Source organism: Colias croceus, chromosome 8 (assembly GCF_905220415.1).
Source record: "Colias croceus chromosome 8, ilColCroc2.1".
Taxonomy (NCBI): domain Eukaryota; kingdom Metazoa; phylum Arthropoda; class Insecta; order Lepidoptera; family Pieridae; genus Colias; species Colias croceus.
In genome coordinates, this window is record NC_059544.1 from 4,157,226 (window position 1) to 4,184,417 (window position 27,192).

At 31.0% G+C, this 27,192-nt stretch overlaps 1 protein-coding gene across 1 annotated transcript; it reads right to left on the bottom strand.

Moving 5' to 3' along the window:
• Window positions 1-23,465: 23,465 nt before the first annotated feature.
• LOC123693659 lies at window positions 23,466-26,725 on the bottom strand. The gene is made up of 2 exons (XM_045638844.1): window positions 26,702-26,725; window positions 23,466-23,849 (listed from the first exon to the last, which is right to left on the bottom strand). Exons 1-2 carry the CDS (start codon window positions 26,723-26,725, stop codon window positions 23,466-23,468), a joined length of 408 nt encoding a protein of 135 aa, XP_045494800.1.
• Between the last annotated feature and the right edge of the window lie 467 nt (window positions 26,726-27,192).

The window sequence follows — 27,192 nt, forward strand, 5'->3', positions numbered from 1 at the left end:
TTTGCCTGTTCAAACACGGAGTTTGCGGCGAATATTCGAGATGTTTAAAAGGTATGTTTAACTTATCTAATAAGATGCGGGAACTGAAGAACATAAAAAATAACCTAGATTTTATTTTTGTTCATATTAAAATTTTAATAGTCGGGCGGCATTAATGAAAAATATAATTCAACTAATTCGGTATTGTTTTTAAACTGGATGTTGATTACGACATACCTAATGTATGATAAATCTATGTTAATAACGAATATAATCTTTGTTTATTATGAAAAAGGTAACTTCACGTCATTAATAATAACAATTGCACGACGATGCGAAGCATCAGAGAGTGCTTTACGATCGAAAAATTTTTTTCGCCTCATTTTTGCAGCTATTCTTATTATTATAGCCTTGTTAGTTCACGGAATCAAGATATTTTGCATACTATTGTCGAGATAATTTAATGGAGATTAATCCCATACTTTTTAAAAATTGATTTACTTCAATAGAATTGAAAAAAAACACCGAAATAGGTCAAAAAATTTTCCTGTCCGTCATGTGTGAAACCTGAAAACACTATAACTTGTGAAAAAATCCATCATTTGAGTTAATTTTTTTTTAAATATTCTAATCGACGATTGTAGGTCACTGAATGCGAATGATTAATTAATTCAGTGTCGTTTAATTGCAATTAATAAAAAACGAAAACTACAAGACTGTATATCTATATATATATATATATATATATTTTTTTTTTATATTTCATAATTAAATGAGCATTATGAGTCGTGCACTTTTGGATTTTCCAAATAATTATTTGAATTTCAGAACGACTACATCAAGTTATTACCATCCAGTTTTAATAATACAAAATTCATAATATGTTTTATCCCTTAAACATAACTTTTTACGATATCGCTTTACACATAAATTGAACTTCAATTTAAACATATTACAGCAACAATTTATGCTTCCAATGAATTAATAATTCTCTCATACAACTTTACAAACATGTAACACTCGCATAGAATGTATCGCCAAAAGCTATCTCGTTAATTGACCGCGCGAATAATTTAAATATATTGCAGCCAGCGGCGATATTTCACCATCATATTATAAATCAAAGGATTAGAAAATGGGTAAATGGATACTGGCAAGAGATACGCTCACTCGCTTATCCTGCATACGTTATAGGGCGATAACGATGAAATAATCGCGGGGTGGGTCCGGCACAGCGGGAGCTTCGGACAAAAATTACTAAGTGCGCCTTAAATACCCCGTATGTCATTCCCTTGCCATTCTGAATCGAAGGGCTCTCATTATTCAAGCAAAATTCGATTATTTTCCCATTTCACAAAATATCCATATCGCACTCGGCTTTCTGTTTAATTGAAAATGGAAGTGTTTCGCTCGTTCCGATGATCGCTCTTAATTTATTTGTGCTCATATTTCGGTGACGTTTTAGCAGGATTTTTGTGTGTGAAGGTACAATTGAGTTATTGTTTTGTTATATGTTGATGTATGTACATACGTATAACATAGTTTATTTTTATGTTCCTATATTGTATTACGAACCTTTACCATATTTATTTGTGTTTTTGCTTTTTACTACTCTTTAGCCTAGCACACCTACACTTTAATCTAGCTAATATTTTAATGTAGCCTTTTTTAATATTGTCTTAAGCACAGATAATAATCTCTCAAGTTTTCAATATTCTCTAGTTCTCGTATAGAATATTATGAAATCGCCTGCGTAGCCTTTGTCACAAATCAAAATAAACAAGAGAGCGAAATTCTCTTCTTAATACCAAAGCAGTGTACATAATGGTATTATAGCCATAATAAACCAAACGAATCCTTTTAATAAGAACCGCAAGAACAGACGGAAGCAAATATCCTGTCCGAAAATGATTACTCAGCATACAGTTAGCTTGCGTTATGGCCGGCTTTACCCATTCCGAGGGTATTAGTCTCATAGCCAACGATTTCTGTAATTTATTAAGAGACCGCTTAGTGCAGCAGCTTGTTATATTTTTATTGGGTATAAATTATACGGGTATAAATTATAATGGATCTTTAACTTTTTTTTTATTTCGAGTCACATAGTTGGAAATATAAAAAACATTAATAAATCATTATATAATTTACGATAACTTTAGAAAGTTACAAATGAAGTTTAAAGAATTTCTCGCAAAGTATTTGAAAAATTCTTTTTATATTGTGTCATGAGTTTGATGTTCTTTATTAAGCTTTGATCCTTCGCACTTGTGAAGGAATGGTTCCCAGATAATGCAGGAAAGAATTTAATCAAATACAAACACGTTCTAAACGAAATATATTTAATTATTCAAATAATATACTTATTAACATAAGCCTTTATTGACGTCGTCGTCTCTTATACTATATCATTGACCGCTGTTTCACGGCTTCTTTCTCGCTCCGAGGCGGAAAGAATAAGTTACCTAGCGATCAAAGTCCGTTCCCTGCCAACTGATCCCTAATATTTCACTCATAATTGGTTTATTCTAAGCTCACGGCGCTTCCGTATGTGGGTCCTTTGATCCGCACTGTATTACCTTGTACCAGGAGATGTATAACGTATTATTTGGTAGGATCTAAAGATTTATCCAATGGTAATTTGCTATAAGCATTGAAAAACGTTATGGGATTACAGAGATGCCTTTGTTGAGTTTTCAGCTTCGTAATTGAGGGATTTTTGAATTAGCTACGTGTCCGGTTAATTTTATATTGCGGCACTATAATGTATTTTATCATAGCGGTATGTTCTCCTTCTTTTGGATGTTTGTTAACTTTTTAATCTATCAGGTGAATTTATGGAAGAATGATGTAAGGCAAACAATGTACAAACGAAAATACAATATAAATGTTATAATTCTTCTACTTGTACAGTACATTAATGCTTACTTACCAAATACAACTTGGGCCTAAAATGACAAAATACTCAGTTTTTCCTTTTCATTTCTTTTGGTTTCTTTCGGTTTGCATAAACGCTGGTTGATAATGAATAAAAACGTTTCCATTGAAACAGAAATAAAGGATAAATACAAACTTCATTTATAATTCAATATTCACACGAAGTTAAGTGATATATTACGCGCTAAAAGTTTGCGTGAAAAATTAGCATATTCAAATACTTTTAGCGAATATTGCTCCCGAGGGAGTGAAATGTCAAGTGTGGTCAGAAGTGGGATGGCACTCATGTGACCTTAGTTATTCAAATTAAAAACGAGGTTTTATTTACATACCACTTGATAGTAGGCAATTAGGGGATATGCGTGTTTTCGATGTGAAATTGTAGCGTTTTTGCATTTCACTAATATTTAATCTTTATATTATAAATATAGATAATAATAAGAAAAAAAAAATAACAACTTATAACTTAGCCATAAAGAGACTATCGCTACATGAAAATATTCAAATAGCACAATTTCTACAGATAAAAAATCTTCTCTTCTCTTCAAGAATTAAAAAAAAAAATATTCTTATTCGGCTGCAATCGTTACTTAAATCACTCAGTGGCCCATCTTTTATTTATTAACAGGTAATTAATAACCACTAAGATGATTTACGTATCAGTTTCCTAGATACCATATTGTTTCGTTGATTCGTTTACTGTCCCTCCGGAAGCTGGCTGCCCTTGTCCCATCCATTTCCTGCCACAAAGGTTGCTCAAAGCCTTCGCAAAGTTTGTGTTGTGACAAAAGCCTTTATCGTGTTCTTATTTTGTCGCAACCGTGTTCCTTGTTATATTGGATATTTCAGTTTTAATAAAAACTGTTCTGTTTTTTTGGCGACCTTTGTTAACGTGGTTTTGGTAGTGAACAGTTTTAAGTTGTTAGTATTTGACGTTAAGTGTTACATAATTTGAAAAACTGTGTTATATATTTTCAAAGTTGAGTATTTAAGTCTTAGTGATTAAATATCAATAACAATTATTGAGAACTTGTAACAACAGAATGGAACTTGCCTAGAATTTGTAAAGGAAATATGAGCTTTTTATATTTAGAGCTCGGAGAATTTCTCATTACTTATTTCAGCTTAAAATAGACGAATTCTCAAAATAACATCCCATTTACAGAACATATTAAACTCTAAGATTAAAAATAAAACAGTATCCTCAAATACAATGAACGTCGTGACACTCAGAGGTGAAAGAACGATTTTAATAATGGCGACGATGTTTAAGAAGATTCAAATATTGAGATTTGAAATGTTCATGAAAAATTAAACACGAACGTTTTGTATTCAATTTAAATAAGTTTTTACGTTAAATTTACTCGCGAGTTTAAGAATTTCTTTAATTCTTTTTTTCATCAAATGTTAAAATGGTTTTTGTATTTGTATTCAAAGATTAAATTTTGTTTAGTTTCGCATCGCACATTTTCAGTTACAGAAAATTTATTGGAGCTCAGCTTTTGTGTAGAAATATTAAAACTCATACAATGAGCATTGTAAATTAATGACATGTGGTGGTGTATTGTGGTTTTTATTCAACAATAGAGAAATATGAAGGTAAAATATTATGTTCATTCTGATATATTATACGCGATCAATTATTATGTATACTTGTTCACAGTTTTAATCGCGGTCGTATTGTTCATACTGCAGATTATGACTTGCTTATTTGTAATGTAGAGAATGATACTATTATATTATAAACTTACAGATCAAACATTCATACTAGTTTCAATCAATCCGCAACTTGTTAACTTTGTCCATTAACTGAAACATTATTAGGACATTATTTATTTATTTTTATTTCCTATTGATAAAACTATATAGCTCTAATAATAGATAGAGACAAATTAAAATCAGTAACTAAATTTCACCAAAACTTGAAAATGAAAGCGTTCAATAATTAATAAAACGTGAAATAATTCCACGAACCAATTCCAATTCAAATTGCATGAATTCTTCATCCATACGAGCATATTGAAGTTTCATCCGCAGACGATATTACGATAATATACGAGGCGGTAGTTACCCGATAGTTTTCATTAAGGATCTTATTTCGCATTTTATCGTAGTGGGTATTGTTAGAAATGAAAGGCCGCCTGATTGGGAGCATTTGTGAAAGGCACGGAGTTTTCTCTTCTAAACAGTACTGATTAATGTTCACGAGAAACGAAGCTATGAAGTTGGAACTTTTTAGACTACCATTTTTAATAACTAATGCAGACTAAGTAATTAGTAATTGGCCGTCTAGCTTTTTGGCTGAAAGTTTGTTGGCTGTTTCATATTACTTTGAAAGGGTTCGTTTTATCTTTTATATACTATAGATACCTAATTTTTTACCGATTTATTAGGTGGGTTTATATGAAAAAATAATTGTGTTGAATATAAATAAAGCTTTTGCATTCTTCTTTGATGTTTTTAAGGCTCTATAATGCTAACATTTGTTAATAGAAGCAAAAAGCTCTCCATGGTTCTCCATAAAATTATTAGGTTTAGCTTGTAACATAAACTAACAAATAACCTTATGTTATATCCTTCGATTTATATTCTGAAGTCAGCACCATATCCACAAATTTTCCTTCTTTATAGTGTCATGTATTACAATACCTTGCGGAAATAATTACCGCACTATAATTGGGATGAAAACCCTTGTTTAAATCGGTCAGATCTGGCGGGGACATTGTGGCCCCCGTCTCTAACTGACCGGGTAAATTATAAATTGTTCCTAATAGACCTCTGATTCGCTATTGTTCGGAAACGTGCATTGATCACTGATTAGAATAGTGTGGACGAATTATGTGATGATAATATGTATTTGTTCATATGTGAATGTAGAGTCGTGTGGTAATGAATTAGAATTGATATGTATAATGTATTGTAGAATTGTTTTAAATCGATGTATGGTTATAGTTCTTAATTTTTTTTTTTTTATTGGTAATCAAGTGTAATCAAGTAAAATCCTACTAATATTATGAATGCGAAAGTTTGTGAGGATGGATGTATGTGTATGTGTGTGTATGTTTGTTGCTCTTTCACGGAAATACTACTAAACCGATTACAATGAAATTTAGCACACATATAGAGGGTAATTTGATAAACACATAGAATAGATTTTATCCCGGAAATTCCACGGGAACGGGAACTATGCAGATTTTTCTTTAAACCGCGGGCAAAGCCGCGGGCGGAAAGCTAGTATAAATATTAATATATTGAAAAATATAAATATCAACTTTCGTTTTAGCATTAAAAGAGAAATCCACTAATGCAACGTGTTGTTATATTTGTTCATTTCATTTTTACAAAAGAGTTCTTGTGTAAGATTATCAGTACTATCAAATGTAAAGAATATGGAAGCGAAAAGCGAGCCGGCTAAGCCTCGATACTTACTGATATATAAATACAATACGGTCTACCATCGATCGGGCTTACAATTTGCGAAGTATATTAGACGTATCTCAAAGGTCTACGTACTAGGGCCTCGAGTTAATTCAGTTAATTTGGCTTTAAATCTCATATTGCGAAATGGACGCGGGGAATAATTGCGTTTAGTAAACACCACACCGGTTGGGACAACACTGGGTGTCCATTAGGAGCTTCGGTTTACACTAGTGGATTTTTTGTATAGCTCTAGATTTGATGTAGATGAAAATAGCTGAAGGAAACGGGAAAGGTTTTAGCACTGTAGGTAAAAAGTAATCGCTGCAAGTAAATTTTTCTTTAATGTTCTTTTATTTCATTCATTCATAATAGGTACCTACTTAAGCAAATAAGTCTGAATGTAGAAAGAAAGTTTTCTTGTGTGTAACTTCATTTAATATCTAATGACTTTAATTATGGTAGGTAATTAGAGAAAGAAATAAATTTAAATTTAAATAATATTGTAAAACCATTGTTAAAAGGCGGAAAATATTAACATTTCAAAATCACCCAGTGTAAAACAGCTAAGTAATTGAGCTTATTGACATAATTACATTGTCTTTACGTAACAAAGGTGAAATTATATTCAATTGCCCTTTCATTAAGCCTGTTTTACCATACTGTATTATATCGACATACATTTTATATCCAATGGTAATTTAATTAATAATTTAGAATTTATTTATATATTCAGAATTTATTTTTAATATATTAGTCTTATGTATTTCTTTTCAAAACAATATCCATTAAAATACAATAATTCAGCTTAATTGTACTATCAAAATAAAAATAAATAAACAACATCGAAAGCTATACTGAACTAATTAAGTCACCCGATATGTCTCCATAAATAGCAATATAAAATATTTGTCTATATATTACCTTCATATTGAGTTTAGTGGAATCTTGAGGGTATTCACGACACATGTTATTGGCTCCTGTACACTGGTGTCACGTTTCTATTGTCCGGTTTCTCATAATATGTAATAACTGTCTGGAGAATTCACTAGTTTGGAATTGTGCAAGGAAACGGTGTTTAATGTATAGGTAAATTTTATTGATATAGAAAGTTGTAATTTGGATTGGCAAAATAAAAGCTTGTTTTTATTTAAAAATACGAGAAAAATAAAATACTAAAGTATCTGTTTGTTACGACTTTTTATTGAAGCCAAAATTAGGTGATGCTCCATGGAGTAACTTGCTTTCTAGGCGAATTATAATTTTATTTAAACAAGTAAATACCCAAACATACGATTTCATTCATCAAATATTTAGTATAATAGTATATTAATTAAAACTTAGTGCCTACCCATGTTGTGAGCTAACGGCTGAGGTGTGTAAATTTATGGCTGATTGGTGATTACTATCATACACATGGAGTACCCATATGTAGGCATGTTAATGTGAGAAAATTTCAAATAAAAATCATAAATTGATTTTAAATCACAAATTGATTTCACACCTTAAACTTTCAATCATAAAACATACGTTATTTTGTACAACGAAAAAAGTAATTACAATGCGAACAGCTCATCAGCGCCCGAACAACGACCTGTGTTTTTTTTTTCTTTTTGAAAAAAGCTTTTAAAATATTAGTATGAAGTAATTATTTCTAACGTTTGAAGTCTAAGTTCGGTGTGATGAAGTTTATTCTTGAGTCAATGGACTATAGTCTCGAGATCTCACTTCACTTTATTAAAATTTCATTAAAGATATAATTTACGCAATGTTTGCGAAGATTTAAATTAAAAAATTAATGAGATTTCTATATAAATTATTTGTGATATTATAATTTCATATTTAATGGAATTCGTTTTCGAGTATGCTAATGTGTAATGTTAGAAAGTTACTTAAGTTTTAAGCCTGCCTTTAATGCTATGATAATTTTATTATTAATTTTATATTTTGAGAGCTTAGCATTGAGTTTAAGTAATTATTTCAATAATAATTATATCTTACATTTATTTAATGATTATCTAAAATGTTGTTACAATGTGTACAAAATATTACAACATTTTATTCAGTCAAAACAAATCGCAAATCCTTTTCGACAATTTCATATTTTTATCAAAGAAAAGTAGGATCAAACATACTTATCGATATTTGATATACGAGGCTTATCAAATAATTGTCTCTATTCTCGAAAGCCATTCGGTTTATACAACGTCCGCCCCCTACGACTCTTGACAATGCCAATCAATGAAACATGAAATCCGACTAAGCAGATGCATTGATTCTTTTCCGACATTGAAAATAACTCGAATTATCTACAACCCAAATTGAACTCTCCACCGCTGAGTTACAGTTGGAAGTCGAACATGCGTTTTGTCTCTCGATTTGTAGATCTTTGTTCGTCGCAAACGTTGGCTATTGTTGGCAAAGCTGGCCAATCAGTTCCATCAGTGCTTGAGAGGCCAATGAAGCGTGTCTAATGCCTCACTCCACTAGGGTTAAGTCGCAGTTGGTTTTGTCATTTCGTTAAGTGCGCCTGTTGCGCTGAGGAGCCAAACTGTTGACATGTCAAACTGATTTCAAGATGCTATCTGAAATGTTGGATTCCCAAAATATCTGTTATGTATCGATTATCGAGAACACGTTTTATAGATAACTCTGTGTTACCTTATTTTTTTTGAATAAGTGTAAATCAAATTGAATAATTACCTTTTGCTCTACAGTATATTATGTACCTAGTTAATAAACTGATTATTTATTTTTGCAGGTCCACCTAAGACTTCGGCTTGTTGACGTCATCGCTTTAAGTTCGGTTGAATGGGGGCCGTGTTTAGGAGAGCGTCTCTATACAATTTCAACGTCATTTAACGAATTTTATTTCACATTTTAGCTAAAAATTTATTCAATATTTTAAGATCATATTCCGACTACTATGAAAATTTTCTCTTAACTACTTCAAAATAATACATACAATAAATAAAAATAATTAAGTGCTTTTGTTATAAATAATTTTCCCTGAATCTTGAACGTTGGCTGGCTCAATATTGTAAAATTATTTCATTTATGGCTATAACCTATTACTTAGTTTCAGAAAATATCTCTGATAAATGATACAACATTTTTAATATTTAACATGTGTATTATAATCTTACGCGTACAAATAGCCAATTTACTTCGCTCACAGAACAGACATAATACGAATATATTTTACGAGAATGGTTTTGAAAGAGATATTTTGATGAATCGCAACCATCAATATAGTATTGAAGAATATGCGTATATTGGAAATGTATCCTAGGTTCTGACGGGCGTTGGTAGGGCTGCCAATAATGTTTATTATTTTTTCGTTCGATTTAAAACTTTACAAATATTATAAAGAGTTCTGAAAGTAACGAATAAAAGTAAAAATTACTTAACCAATTTCGAAGTTTCTTTCAATGACAAAAATTATATCTGAATGACGTACCTACTTATCTATATTTTATTTTATTTTATAATATTATTTACTTACTTTACGTTTTTATCCAAGTGGATCTCAGACGAAGAACATATTTTTAACACATATAACGAATCGTCGATCCTCGTTTAAAATCTGATAATAAACCTAATTCAGCATTTATAAAAAGTTTTAAGAAAGATTACGATTTCAAGGAACAATTAAATGAATTGCTATAAATGTATTATATTAAAATAGTGTTTATTTATAAGTATATTAGACAGCCCTGTCCCGTAGCATCTCCCAGGTTATTGGCATGCCCTTTAAACAATGAATAATGACATTCCCCTGTATCTATGTTGGGTAGTCTGAAACCTCGCTTAGAAAATTTTAGTGAAATCTTTCATGAAAATATTTAGGCACCATTTAACGTGAGACTGTCTATAATAAACTTCATCTTTAATGTTCGTTAATAGAATGATGAACACCTACTACAAAATTCTATACAATAATAAAATATAAATGATATTTTTCGTAGTATTTATATTTGTATACGCAAAGAATGTATGCGTTATAAAACATATGTATTATGTACCTAATAAAATCTCATATGAATCTGAAATTAAAATAATAATTGGTTAAATTTTAGCCAATTAATTAATAGAGTTATCATCAAAAGCTACAATAATTTTCAACTGGTATATTGTATTAGTTTGTTAGATAATAGTAGTTTAAGTAATAAATTGGACTACGTTTCTAAATATTGGACTGTTTTTATAGCAATTACCACTAATGTATTTGAAGATTTATGTATCTTTGCTTTGGATTTATGTGAACTAAGAAAGCGTCGCCGAATTAAATTATTTACTTGCGAAAAGTTCGATTAAATGTATAAAATTACTGAAGACAATTTTTTTTGTTGTTGCGGTAAATTATTATTAAAAAGGGTTATCTAAAATCTAGGTTCATTATGTTTTCAACCTAAAGCCAATATAGTTGGTATTGGATAAGACAATTTTCTAATTATTATTTTTTTAATATTTTGGATTCCCCAATTTTCTAGTCGTAGTCAGTGAAGCAATAAATCACATTGTGAATTAAAAACACAAAAATTGAATCATCTTGTTGTTCTCCACGCTGACGATTCTTATTAAGGCTGCCCTGCATTGTAAAATCAAATATTAACCTTGCAAATAATTCAGTAGTTTCCTACATGATGTAACAATATAACTAATATTCAATACATCGCACGTAAACACTTAACAGGATTCGCATTTAATTTAAGGATTTAATATGAGGCGCGGAAGGCCGAAGGGGGCAATTACTATAAGATTAGTGGTTGGTTGCTTAGTGACGTCACCGCATTGTACCTACATAATCCGATTAACGTAATTGCTGAAAATCTCGCCAAAATAACTTGGGCATGAAATAGATTGACGTTATTACGTTCGTATTAACCTGCGTAAAACATCTTTGAAATATATTAGTTATTCGGGAATTATTCGGGAATAATTACTAATAGCTATGATAAATAATAACCACATTTTATTGGCAAATGCTACGGTACACAATATGTTAATGCTGAATACTTAGGAAATACTAAATGCTTGTTTAAATCATATTATTTAAAAATACTGAAGCAAAACTTATAAGTAATATCGAATAATAATAAGAAAAAAAAAATCACTTCTATATAATATTTTGTAACTTATAAAATTTCAAAAGTTATATTAATTATCTTAAAAAAACTGCACTGAAATCTATAGACTAAAGTTTTAATCTCATCGAAGCTTTGTCGCGATACATTACAAACGATTTCAAAGGTAAAATAAAGTAAGATAAGTCTTTTTTAATTTATAGGTTTTGCGCTTAAACGTTTCTGTACTTTCTGTACTTTCTGTCTGAAATTGCAAAAGTTCGATAAACCTGATCACATCTTTTTTGTAGTGGAACTGTTAGTAATTAATTAGTAGAGTAAATTTAGCGAAAAGAAAAGTAAAAAATTGGTACAGAATCCTCTAGTGTGACATTGAGCAGATTGATTTTACTTTTTTCTTACTAATCGATTTTAAAAGGAAGTTAGGCGATCAGTTTTATGTGCCAGACTGATATTTTTTAGTCTGTGTCTACTGGCAATAATTTACCAGAACACGTGATATTTATATTTTTTTAAATATACTTTATTTACTAGAAACAGGTACATTTTTACAAGCAGACCTTCGAACTGTGTAAAATGTGTTTCGGAGGCCAAGATAATGTCTATAAGTTCTGATAAGTCTCAATATTAATTTTGAAAAATAAGGAGAATCCTACCTAATTGCTTTGAAAAAAAAAAAAATGGAGAGATTAAATCCTACATAGTTACACTAATTATAACTATTGACACAGCCATTATCACTCAATCCATTTTGACATTTAAAAAATTAAATGAATGATAAATATTCAGTAATTACCGTGGCTCTCATAAATCAGTATTTGCATGTAATTAAATAATTATTCGTTAGTTAACTAAACAGTGAACAGTCACTCAAGGTACGGCTTGTTTGAACTTAATTAAGTGAGACACGAAGTGACTGCGTCTGATCAAAGCGTTTGATGTTAATATTTGTCGTCTGAAAGAAGTCGTTGCCATCGGTTTGTACTAGCTATAGTTCGAGATCTAAATGTAGTTTTATTTTAATTAATTATTTTGCCGTCAAAATTGGATTTATGTATTATATTATGTGTATTTTTTACCTAATCTGCAGTTAGCTGCAGACTCTGTGTCTTAGATTTGGATTTAATGTTGTATTTGTTAGTGGTGGTTGCCTATAATTATGACAGCACTATGTCTATGATTGTAATTACTTTAATGCTTTTATCTATGTATCAGTGTATGTCATGTTGGTGATCCTCAATGAAATAAATAAATAAATAAATAAATAAATCCCACAGTAGGATTAGTGCGTTCATAGTTTTTTTGCAAATACCAAAATTTTATGTGAACAAAATGAACGAAACAAGAAAGACAAGAAACAAGAACAAACAAGTGAACGAAATGTTTTCCGAAAAATCGATTAAACTTTTTTTTATTAAAAAATGTTTGCGGCCAAATTTTGACTGGCGGTCTACTAGTCGATATATATTCTCCTAATTATAAATACAAATAAATTTTGGTTTTAGAAACTATGAACGCACTAATCCTGCTGTGGGATCTTAGACTATAGGGACCGCAATATATATTTTATCAAGAAAGTTTAGGTTCTGTAAATAGGTATCTCAAGATAAGCAACAAAAAACATAAAGATAATATAATATGTAACGTAGTCTGTTAAAAATATGACTGCGGGTAGACGAATATATTTCCCCTTTTCCGTAAGTAGGTACCTACCAAAAATACAAGTTTAGGTACAAAGATACTAAATTTTGACGTGTGAAAAATAAGGATTTTGAGGTCTTTGCCATGACTTGATTATATGTTAATGCATTATTCACGCTTATTTACCGACAGAAAATAAACTCTATTAAATTTAACAAAGATTAATTATTTTCAACAACAACACGTGTGGTTTCAAATATGTTTGCACTCAGACTAATGAAATTATTTGTTCGTGTGTAACATAATATAAATTCAATTAAATGATATAAAGAATATCAGCTCTCATTAAAATTATTTACTCCAAACTTTGAATTTTAACTTTGAAATTTTGACTGTTCGACGAATTAATTTGGCTTCATAAATTGTAGAATCGTTGCGTTAATTTGATAAATAATTAAATATTTTCGATTTCAATTACAGTTCATTTCTTTTTTTTTCAATCGTGAATATTTGGATAACAGTCTAACGAAAAAAAAAGCTTAAAATTGCAAGCAAATATTACACATCACAATTTTTCGAGAGCTTGCAATGCCTCGAGTATTATTACTATTGTGATTGGTGACGCTTTTTACAACGACATAACATAGAAAATATGTAACTAAATCAATTTTATTCTGATCACGTGTTTTATATAATCTCCTCAGTGTTATATAATCCTTCCAAAGAATACATATACTTATATATTGTTATACTACATTATGTACAAAGTTTCACCCGAAACATGACACGAAGATAAATACAACACGCCAGATGACACGCGACGAAATCACATCCTGTATTGACATAGAAAGCCACTACTATGTGTTTGTTTTGCGTGAAATCGAGATGAGAATAATTTTATTGAAATGCTCTATGGAAAAAAGTAGAGACAATTTTTCTTAATAAATGACAGAAAGTTGTATGATATTAATAAACTAAATGTTAGCAGCGAAATCCACAACATTGTTAAAGCACTCATAACTTTAAATTTTAAAATATTTCTAATATTTCATATAAACACGAATATTTTAACGTAGTTTCTCTACTTTTTTGAGTTTATTTCTTATTATTATGACGATTTTATATACCTACATTTAATCATAATTATTTTTGATATAATATTTATTTAACAACTAGCTTTCCGCCCGAAGCTTCGCCCGCGTTTTCAAAGAAAAACCCGCATAGTTCCCGTTCCCGTGGGATTTCCGGGATAAAAACTATCCTATGTGTTAATCCAAGTTACCCTCTATATGTGTGCTAAATTTCATTATAATCGGTTCAGTAGTTTTTACGTGAAAGAGTAGGTAACAAACATCCATACATCCATACTTACAAACTTTCGCCTTTATAATATATATTAGATTTACTGTCAGGTGCGAACTTCGATAAAATCTCACTTCGAAACGAAAACCGCTAGTAACAGCTTCGAGTATCGAAGTCTTGAAATCTGCCAATAACGCAGAGACGGTCCCATACAGCCGGCGGCCACAAGTTTCCAATAAGTAATTAAAAGCCCGAGACGGCAGATTACGACGTCCTATCACAAAAGAGTATTTGCTCAGTACGCCTTGCTGGCGCTCCTCAAATCTCTTCCGATTTCTCGGAGCATTGTTATGAAGCTCGGATCACGTTTGTTAATCTTGTGAACTTTAAATTGAAAAATTTTCGAGATATTCCTTGAAATGTTGACAATTATTTGTGTTACACATGTTTCCGCAACATTATTTTACTTGCATTTGAACAAAATATGTCTATGTTTAGAAGATTGTTCTTAATTCAGGCAAAACATCACACAACGTGAAACCAAAGCGTTACACTCGTGTTTAAGCACAAATACAATATTAAGAATCATATAAATTGCTATAAAAAGAAGCAGAAACAACGGGTTAAAAAATAAATCATTTTAAGAGCAATAAATTATTCAAGCGACCAAACAGCGAAAAAGGATTACATGAGATAACATCATAAATACACGCAAAACCGTTATAAAGCCCCTGTTAACACAATCACTGTTTAGACCATTTTTATGAAGAACTGTACAAATAACCAAGCACAAACATTAATCTGCTTTGAACAACAGAAGATATAAAGGGACGAAATAAACCAATATTTTCTTAGGGGACAAAACGTTGGTAGGAGACCAATTAGAGCGTGATATAATTTTTACGTAAACTTAATCTTTGTGATTTGAAATGGCTTTAATTAAATAGGTTTTAATTAGTGAATCGTCCGAAATTATATATTCGTTTTGAATTGAGTGTTTAAATTTACTCAGACCAATTGAAAATTAGTGTAATTTAAACAGTAATTTAGTTTACGTATTTACATAGAAATTATTGAAACAAATTAATAGTATTATGTATCAATTTATATTACGTTATTAAACTACTGCATTTACTGCCAAACTAATGAACATTTATGCACTGAGTTTATCAAGGTTATAACAAAAACTTTACTAATAAATGCTTTTTGACATTTCCGTGCTTAATTTATTACAGACAAAATATCTTCTGCTGTTGTTGAAGAATTCAATTTTTTCAATTGTGACAACAAGAATTCAATTGTGATGTAAAGTGTACAAGTTCTGTTCAACATGATATTAATAAAACAATAATATCTATCAAGTTAATGTACCAAAAACACATTTTAAAGTAATAAACAAGTAAATCACGCAACCCTTTACATACGAAGATCATAATTCAATTTCAAAGTCGTTAGAACAATCGATGCGTGGCTTTATATTAAATTCGGTTTAAAATGTTGCGACTAACTATAATTTAGTGGAATCTCTGAACGATTTATGGATATTACTAGGGAGGTGCTGATTCTGCAGTTTTACCACCGATCGCTTTAACCCGCTTTCATTGATTAATGTTTACAGGGTGTTTACGAATTACATGTTCTTTGTAGAGACGTAAATACAACGTAAATGAGCATATTATGTTCAGCAAAATAATTGTTTACATTGTCGCAATAAGAACATAAACGAGCACAATATTATAATTAAGAATAGGCCTATGTGCTAGCTCTCCATGGAATCATAAGAATTTAAATCTGAACACACACCGCACTGATGAAATGTTATTAACAGTGGATGACATTTGTAATATACGTTTCGTTGCTTTTTTTCGTTATCATAAAGCAAAATTGTTTTTTTTTAACAATAACATTAATTATTAAGATAAACAAAAATGCTTAAAGATAAACACAATGTGCCATCTTAGTCTAATAAATAATATTAATAGTTTGTTTTAAATAAATTAAATTCGTGATAGCACCCTGTATAATGAAAAATTCGAGCCTACCTTGAATGCCAAGAGATTAGAGAAAGTTTGAATTTAAATTAATTTAGCGGATTATTAATTTTGAGTAATGAACTTGAGTCTTTGTTAAAATGAACAGTTTTCTTATCGAACTTAAATTTGATTATTATTTTGATAGGTCTGAAGTTGTGCGACATTGTTCTTTGTGATTTTGTTGAATAAAAATATATCTTTTAACGTTTAAAACTATTGATATACTTTTTTTGAAGTGAAAATTCTTTAGGTGCGTTGAGAGTCGAAAGAGATTTCAAAGTCGCGTCATGGCAATACCGTCACGTCATGAAATAAGGCGACGATTTTGGTATCTTTGAATGTTGCCAAAGAAGTTTTACACACACACGCTCTTTTTTAAATGCTAAAAGCTGTTTATGAGCCTATAGAAATATTATTTATTTATTTTTACAATTCACTGTACATTCTTACCACATAAATTCAAAATCATTATCTGCCAACCGTAGCACATAAAACTGAACCGTTCCCGAAAAGTACAAAACTTAGACAATTTGTTCTATTCAATTAAAATTTTCACTATAACAATATACAATTACTGGAACAAGTTCCGAGCGTACCATTTGCTCATTTAAATAGCACCTTGCTTCGAGATTACGGAGTTCCAAAACCGAGGCTAATTGCACTTGTAGGAGTTAGCAGCGTTCCCGGGGATCTCTTTAAGCCCGGGAATGAGTCCCGGGAACGAGTGTAAAAGATTTATATCTGTGCGATTTCGCGCTAATACCACTTTCGCGTTTTCGGGAAATTAAGACATCGACGTTATAGCGCGTCGCTTCATTATGCCCTTGTTTATAGGCTGTTAGATTTCAGACTGATAAAGTGATTTGGATACTGTTTCTGTATGCAAACCAAAAGAATGAGACTGCGACTGAAGAAAACCAAAGTTGAGTAATATCTCAAAGTCGGATTGAATCAAAACTTAAAAAGTAGATCTCTCTCCTTGTTCGTAGCTTTTGAATACCTATAAATATATATTTTTTTACACAATTACAATTTAGGTTATAATATGTGTTTCTCTACATTGTCAAGTTTGATTGCCCCTGCACATAAGATGTAAATTTATATTTTTACTTAATCTACTATACTTATATATTTAATCAATTGTTATTTATTTCCAAATCATAACAAACGTGTAAGTAAAAGTCACTAGTAAGAGAAAAAAACATGCAAAAACTTAATTGCTTCGTTATAAAAATGGAATTAAAAATATACCCTTTATAATGCATGCAATGGTGTCGAGTGTAAAAATAAAAGACCAAAATTCAAGTGAGAGAGGTGTTAACATATCAAAAGCAGCTGACGACGCAATATAATAATTAATAAATGTTTAAATACGAATATTTATGCTCAAACAGATATTAAATAGGTGTGAAGTACTCTACAACTCGAGGGCGTTTAACATTTTTACCTTTTAACATCATTACTGTAATGAACTCGTAATTATTATATGTTTCATGTGTGGAATTTACTTTGATTGTTAAATTTATTAATGTTAAATTATTTGACTGCTTTGAATAGATTTGCGCGTGATAATGAAGAGCAATAAAAGATAGTCTTAGGAAGATTATTCGAAAGTTTTGGCATGATACGAGAATTGTTTAAATCTGTCGAGCAGTTTCTAAGATAAAGTAAAAGGAACATAGCTTCCGTTTTCTCTACGTAGCATCGCTACGCACCGTAGCATGCTGTTGTGTGTGTTGTGTAATATTCACTTCTATAGTGATATATATAAAAAATGGCACAACGAGAAACTAGTAGATATAATAAGAGTATAATAAGAGTATTATAGTATATATCCTCTGTATCGCATTATAAATACAAGTAAACTGTATAATACTCGCGTAAAATCAAACATAAGAAAATATGTTCAAGAAAATACTACTATACTATACCCAGGGGTGGGTATTTATGTGTATGCATCAGCTCAGAATAAAATAAAAAAATAAATATTATAGTTAATATCAGATTATAATGTAGCTTCTTTGTTGTAAACTTTCAAAATAAGTTTGATTTAAATATAAATAAAGGTAGATAAGAAGAGTGGTTATACACATTTCATTTGAAATGTATAGGTGAATTACATTGGCAGAGATGAAGATTCAGAATAAAATGACAATAAGTATCCCATCAATCCCTCCAGACGTTCCACAAAATATGCATCGCAGGAAAATAACACAGAGTTTTGCATCAAATTTCTAGTATTACTTTTCCATTAGTATTTCGATTTTTGTTTGCGACTTTGCCGCAATATGCCACGATAAAGTTTCGTTCTTTTTACCGTAGACTCGCGTCTAAGATTGGATCCTATTATTCGTGTACTTTCTTATAATAAATTTTTATTCTACAGGTTTATAGTTTCCACAGGGAATACATCTCGTTATAAAAATTTTCTTTAAGAGTGTCTTGGTAAGACTCAAAGCGAAATGAATGTGCATTTTATTTCTAAGTGCCCATAGAAAATGGGGTTTTTGTAAAAGTAATTCGGCTTTGCGCATATTTTAATACTTGAACGTTTTTTAAATTTATTTTAAGATGCTCTAGATGGAATAGTCTAAAAGTCGTAGAGCTAATAATAAATTGCCTTGAAAATTCAATTTCTCTTTCTTTCAATACATTTAATATGGAGTTCTGTTTTTAATTATACATAAAATTTAAATAAAAATATGCACGATCTTAAATTAATACCGTGTTGATATTGATTGTTTTTTTATAAAATTTAAGTAACACACATACGCGCTATATAATCAACACGCCAAAATATAAAACAAAACGCATTACAACCAAAACACAACTCCGTTCACATAAATAACCGCTCCACAGCTTTCACAGTGCCTTAGCATAATTAAGATGCGTTAAGACTCGTCACAAAATGAAATTAGCGTAAATCACATCACTAGTTAGGATTTACGAGGATATCGAGATTGTGAAATCGAATCAGAATCTCGTGTTTGTGGCTTAGTCGTGACTAACGAAGCGTGACGTAGAGGTGTGAGGTTTGAGTCGATCTAGCGCTATTTTAATTACGAATTGATATATAGTGAGCGTTTGTAGATAGTGTTTTGATTAAAAACAGCTTTCAGGGGATGTCTTATATTGTTTTGTACTTTATGTATGTAGTAATAGGTATAAGAGATGCGCAAAACATTTGACTTACCGGACGTTGTGTTTTCAGTTTTTTTTAAATACTTCATAAGTCATTACATTAAAAAAAGAGCGGGTGCGCCTAGAACACGTGTCATAAATGAAACTTCTTTGGCAAGATTCAAAGATATCACAATCTTCGCCTTACTCCATAATGTGACGGTATTGCCGCGACCTTGAAATTTTACTCGAAATGCGTATAAAGAAGTTTCACTTCAAAATAAAGTGTTTGTAATAAAAACATCCAGAAATAACGTCATGGAGTCAGTAACAAAAATGTAATACAACGTCGCGTTCATATAACTCCATTAATATTGTACGGAACAAGCTCGATCTAAAACTCAATTAATAAAACCTGTACAGATTCCCTTTTCTAATTAGCTCGTCGATGCACCTTCACAACCGTTAAGAGGCATCCGTTTGACGGGGACTGCATTTTGTATGAGCGTCGGGAGCGTTTTAGATTAAGTTGCCTTAATTACACTGTAAGTAAACACGGTAAAGCGGCGCGTATGTAATCACGATTAGTAATTAGGTATATGCGAGATACGGTGTAAGGGTGACGCTTGATCGTGAGATAGACGAAAGATATTATGTTGTTTAGTTGGGGAACTAAAGATTGAGGTTTAAAGATAGTCAACTCAATTGACAACATTTCATTTTTTATAAGGCCATAAAAGAAAAATACCGTTTCTTTATTTTGCTCTTGCGATTACAGAAAAAAAATTATTTCATTTTTTTATCGCATATTTTAAGAGAAATTAAATAAAAAAGATAAATGTGATGATGACGTCATACATACGGAGGAATAAAAATGAGCCTTAGCCTAATTTAAAAAAAGTTAAAAAAAAAAACTATCACTGACATTTACAGGGTATGGCATGTGTCAAATTTCATATTAATGTCATTTTTGTGAATGAATCATGTCAACAAACTTTTAAATCGTGTTATTGTGTTTTGGTTTTATAATTTAATCTCATTACCGCGATGTTTGTTTGATTGGAGTTGGACCAATTTATTTATATTATACAAATAGTGCCTATAGTGTTCATAATTTTCTTGAAATAAAAGACTTTGTTTACTTACTAAAAGTTGTATTTATTTAACACTTTCCAACGTTTTTGGGATAGTATATTTGCTTCCCAGAAATTTCCAGCACCCCTTAACAAATCCTGCATAAAGTCATCATCATCAGTACTTGTGAATAAGTTTCTTTTGTTTAAAATTTGGATCAGCAAATAACAAATAACAATATTTACAAAACTTGACGAATCAAAGTGACAAATGTGCCAAAATGTCAACTGTCAAGATTTCTTTTTAATTTAAACTAGTTATGTGGCAAAGGAAAAAATGTATTCCTCCGTATGTATGACGTCATTTGGCGCTTACGACATTTTAGAATGAGATGATTTTAAAACTCAAAAAGATGAATGAAAACTTCGATATTTAGAAAAAGCAAAAAATACGTGTATCATAATTTTTGATCTAGTTTTCATTAAAATAAAAAATAAGTAGCTTAAAATTTTGAAATGTTGTCAATTGTATTAAAAATCAATATAAGAAAAAAATTCAAGTATATTATAATGATTTTATATGTTTTTAGACGTAACATTAAAAATGTAATTCAATGTCATACCGTATCTATGAATCCGCATCTGACCAGCGTAATATTTTTTTGAAGAAATGGTTTATAGTTTATATTATATTATTATTACTAGACGTATAATTTTTATTATAACTACAGAAACAAAGCTTTGCTAACATAATTAATACTAGCAAAAAGAAAATCAGATGCATGTCTTGAATAGGTAATCTTTAAAGGTTTAATTCACTGTGTTTATTACTGACAGTGAATTAAACATAACATTTACTAAAATTACTAAATTACTGCTCAATGGAAGCAATAAACTGTTTAAATCCTACGCTTGTAACTTTTAATGGTATGGTATATTCACGATAAATGGTTATTTACGCACTACTTTACTAATTATAAATCAAAAGAAAATACTTTATTATAGTAGTACCTAAAAATTCGTAGAACAAAAATTGTTTCGACAAACCATTTTTATAATGTTCGATTTAGGTACCTACCTATAACGTGATCTTCATATTTGATTTTCCTCAACAGATTACGTTCGATATAATATATAAGATAGTAACACAATAGTAGTACATTAATAAGATAATAATATACAATTAGAGAGAAGGATATACTTCTTTAATAAAATCTACCTCTGTCATAGAATCTTTGATCACGCTTGCTCTCCGACAAGCGCCTTAGCTCGTAACATAAGAAAATCATAGCACGAGTCGCGAGCACATGTTAAGAAAGTTTGTTAATATTTAATGAATACACGTGAATGGCGTTGATTTGTAGCTACTTCCCGTTTAATTTGCGCCCCAAAGCCGCGAGCCGCTAATTTAATAATTTGACAAGCACGAACGTGGAATAGACAGGCCATGGGCGCGTTACTAGGCTCGCGAGTCGCGAAATTAATGTTGGAACACCGTAATGTGTATTACGCTGTTATTTATGGGATTAAATCATTTCTGGTTTAATTATTACGTGATGGTCGCTTAATGAATTGATAACGATGTTCATTTTGTTGTTATTGTCATTTTGTTTATAAGAAAAAACAACACCGTTGTAAAGGGGGAAATGTTTATCGCACCTTTACCATTACTTATTTATTACTCACGATTCAGAGGACTGCCTCAAAAATACTGATTCAGTTTTTGTTAGAAACTGCAGAAAGAACAAAAAACGTATTTTAACCCAGTTAAAAACTTTATTTCAGCGTTTACTTGTTCACACCAAGGCGTCTAATCATTACAACGACCTGTTAATTTAATTTTTATATTAATTACTAAGTAGCACTACTCATTACACCATACTTCAAAACTCACCTTCAATGACTAAATACGAAGGAAATTTAACCCCACATTTAGAAATAAGCATGTACTACATATCAGGTATTGGTACACAGGCCATCGTCGGAAACAACGTAATAATTTTCGAGTCTCGTACGAGTAGGTGAATACAGTACGTCTATACGAGTAGGCATGAACATACATTAAATCATGCCTGCTTATTGAAAATTCCATTTTATTAATCTACAATTCTTAAAAAAAACGTAATGTGCGAAATAGGTCCTATAGGCTATATCTAAAACAAAATGAATTTTTCACACACATTAATCTCATACTCTAAACATTGAAATTGTAAACTTCAATTATTGAACCATCTACATGTTCTTGCATAAAAAAATACAGAATATGAACCAGCGAATCTAAAACACTTGTTATTTTAAATAAGCTACTAAACCATTGCATGATCAATATTGACAGTCCACCCCTTACGATCCCCATTAACTGGCCGAAATTAATTGCACAAGGGTTGTGAATTCAAGGTCAAATAATATAAATATGTAATGGTACATACAGCGTCCCCTTGCAATATATTTAAAATACAGTATAATATGATTATCAGGCTGTCCCCCTAACACAGACAAAATCAATAGCGTCTGCGTGAGCGTATATGCAAAACTTGCAGATTAAACGGAAAGTATGTAACGTGTGATTTATATTTGAGTTCATTTTTTCGTAATTATGGAAGAATGTTTGTTTTACTTTACGTACTGGAAGTTTTTGAGACTTTGCATTTTTTTTTTCAAATTTAAAAAATAATAAATTATTTACATCGCTTCATTTTTTCATGATGTATGTAGTTTGATCTAATTCAATGTTAATTGACAAATTAAAACTCTGATGCTGGTTTTGAATTAAGCAACGTATGAAAATGGGATATTTTTCTTGCGTCGTATTTATTTATATCACATCAGTATAAGACAAAATGTGCACACCAATCTTAAATCGCATAAAAGACACATCATCATCTCCCTTGCCTTATCCCATTTATTTGGGGTCGGCACAACCCACTCTTTCTCCACATTGTTCTGTCCTTTGCAGCTTCAGGCGTCAGGCCCTTCGTCATTAGGTCTTTTTTGATGGTCGAAGTCCAGTTAGTCGGTGGACGGCCTCTTCCTATTTTTTGTTGGTTTACCGTGGTCATAAACATTACTTTCTGGGTCATGTGTTCAGGGTCACGGCGTTGCACATGGCCAAACCACCGTAGTCTGCTCTCTCTCATCTTGTCTCGGATATCCGCGACTTTGAAGGACCCTCGTATGTACTTATTTTTAATTTTATCCAATCTTGTGACACCGCCGGACCATCTCAACATTTTCATTTCTGTGACGTGCATCATCTGTTCGTCCTGTTGCATAAAAGACACATCATAATAATTAAATAATCCAATAGTTTATTCGTATAATTTTGCATGGTCTGCGAGCGGTTTCATCTCCGCATACGTACCTGTGTAGCGCTTTGTGATTGTTCTGCTGTTTGTGCCGGCACATACTAGCGTGGGGCGGAACGATACTTGTTGGTATATTTTTAATTTCATAATAATTTTTTGATGGTACAGCGAATGTTTTGTATTATGAACGTTTTATTATGTACATTATAGAGAAGGAAATCGGAATTATATATGTACCTAATCTACATTCTTTTGGTGTTTCGGTTGCTGGTCTCAATTAGCCAAACTGCAAACGACAAAAAAACTTTATTTATAATAGAGGTAAATGTATGTAATTTAAAACATTTCACTCGATATAAAATTAGGGATATATTTCCGAAAATCAAATCATCACAACAAAAAATGAACTTGTCAATTCCCCAACCACACTACATTTTGACGGTCGATTCCATTACACGGACCACCAGCGAAGCCTTATCAAATGGGCAGAAACAAATTATTACGTATACCCGCCATTACTTCCAAATCGACAATAAAGATAGATCCATTATGCGAAATTGTGGCTCAATAGATAGCCATAACACATCTCTCGTACGTCGTAAGACAGGTATAAGACATTAGGGAATAATAAAAGATCCTTATCGCGCCATTAGAGGCTCATAAAATAACAGTTAGTCATATAATAATGTGATGGATGGTAATATTGTTTTTCCGAGATTGCGCGAATTTGCTTTTATTACATAGTTTACTTTCAATGGATTGGTAATTTACATTAAGCTTCATTTTATTTATAAATACGCATCTGCGCAATCCATACTAATATTATAAATGCGAAAGTAACTCTGTCTGTCTGTCTGTCTGTTACTCAATCACGCCTAAACTACTGAACCAATTTGCATGAAATTTGGTATAGAGATATTTTGATACACGAGAAAGGACATAGGATAGGTTTTATCCCGGAAATCCCACGGGAACAGGAACTATGCGGGTTTTACTTTGACTGCGCAGGCGATGCCGCGGGTGGAAAGCTAGTATTCTAATAAGGTTATGATGAGAACTGTAATAATATGCTGTATTCATATACTGATGAAGTGAAGATAATTTTAATATATGGAGTTGAGTAAGAGTATCAGACATTTGTACCGTATTATGTATTTATTAAAAAAATATATTTTCATATGTGCATTTAGTATCCTACTAATATTATGCGAAAGTTTGTGAGGATGGATGGATGATACACACAAACTACTGAACCGACTACACTGATTTTTGGTATGTAGGTAGCTGAAGACCCAGACTAAGACATAGGCTGCTTTATACCGGAAATCTTACAGGAACGGGAACTATGTGGTTATTCTTTGAAAACGTTTAACGCGGGCGAAACCGCAGCTAAATCTAGTTTTACATAAAAGTATTCAACGCCTCTTTATCCAAATGTAGTGCACGATAATATTTCATACAGCCCTTTCCATTTCAGAATGTCGGATTTAAACGAAATAACTAACATCAATCACGACGTCACCTGATTTCCAACGCAGAATAGTCCCCCCTACCATTATATTATATACATAGTACATTTTGTACTATGCCCGAGCTCACGAACGTCAAATTTAAGGCAAAATCACCCGCGAAATGTTACGAAAACATACATCAAGAGCACAATACACACATAATAGACTACCGTTAGCAACGGAATATTTTATCCGATTTCTGCTTCCCGACTGAAATAGCAACTTATACGATAAAGGATTTACTTATTTCTAAAGAAAATTACTTTCGTAGTATGTTAATATGTACTGAAAGTACATTGATGTTTATCCTTTACTTAGATTTCACGAGTTAGAGTGTTTTTAAAAATACGGTTTTTCGTAGCTCTACATAAAATAATGCTTTACTTTCTTTCATTTTATTTCACAATTCATTTAATTCTTATGTAGCGTCAGGTTATAAATAACATTGATATAATTAATAAGTTGAAGCAATAATTGACCTTATTTATAAATTAATAAAGATAGCATTATCTATAATGAGAGCTATAATATGATTTACTATAAATACAGAATTCTCAATAAATATCAATGTGAAAAGACATTATTATCTGTCTTTGAACATATTAGCTACGAAATGGAAAATATCAATCAAATAAAGTGTTTTATTTTCAAATAAATGAACGTATTTTCTTTAAATAATAATATAAAAGGTTATTACAAAAAGAGCTTACGTAAAATGAGTAAATTTTCGGTAAATTTATCGTGACGAAGGTAAGCAGTATACGACTATAATATTATGACAGTAAATATTATAAATCATCCAAGATTATCTTATAAGATAGTGTCACCCGCAATGATATAAATTATTAATAGTTTGTAGTTTTTTGATATATTTATTTACTTAGTGTTTTTATATATGTTATTTATATGATACAAATGTAAAAATGCTACTCACATAATGTTCAATATTGCCAAATGTTACTAAACCCTGATGTAATTAATATTGGTTTTGACCTGAATAATCTAATTAAAAAAAATATTTTACTTAGATCCCTGAAGTATATGACTAAAGTATATGACTGTAAATTTGGTAGGTACCGTCTCACTTCTTGAAAAGATTTCGGGTATGTATAGCATTGTTACGAGTATAACGATTCGACGATAGACTCGTTTCCCTAATTAATTGAGGATCTCTATTTACACAGAACCCTCATTAATAGTAAGCAAAAAATACTATTAAATTTATAACATAAGCCTACAAATTTCGTAATATTTTGTTCTCATAACCTAGAGCTAGAGCACACCTCTAACAAAACGTACCTTTATATTTTTCGCTACTCCCATTATGAGCTGATAACATCGACCCGTAGAGATTTCAAATGAAGTACATTGAAGCATACCGCAGTTTGTATCACATGGTTTGTATTCAGTGAGTAAGTACATTGATTGTAAAGGGTCCTGTTCACAATTGGCAACATTGGGTGAGTAGAGGCAATCACGGCAGTGGTCTATGATCGGCCGTCATTGTAGATGTTTATTCGTAAGCTCCGTGATGGCGGCAAACATTGACGATCATTGTTGGGCCAACGCTACCCATTGTGAAGAGAAACCATAAGCCATCATTCATTATGAATGTTCGAGTGACGATCGCTAACTGTGCTCTGAATTAGGCTAGTGATTGCAAATGTAATTGGTTTTTGAATTGCAAGCTTATTACGCATTTAGTATCAGGTATACGTAGTGAACTTGTAAGCTTGGTATAATTGATATTTGATATTTCGTAATAATTTGTTTATGTGCTTTAAAAATTA

Excerpts from the sequence above, each read along its gene's own strand:
- LOC123693659 (XM_045638844.1), bottom strand. The coding sequence starts at position 26,725 with ATGGGAGTAGCGAAAAATATAAAG. Across the intron at positions 23,850-26,701 it reads GAGTAGCGAAAAATATAAAG|GACGAACAGATGATGCACGT; the intron begins GTACGTTTTGTT and ends TTTATGCAACAG.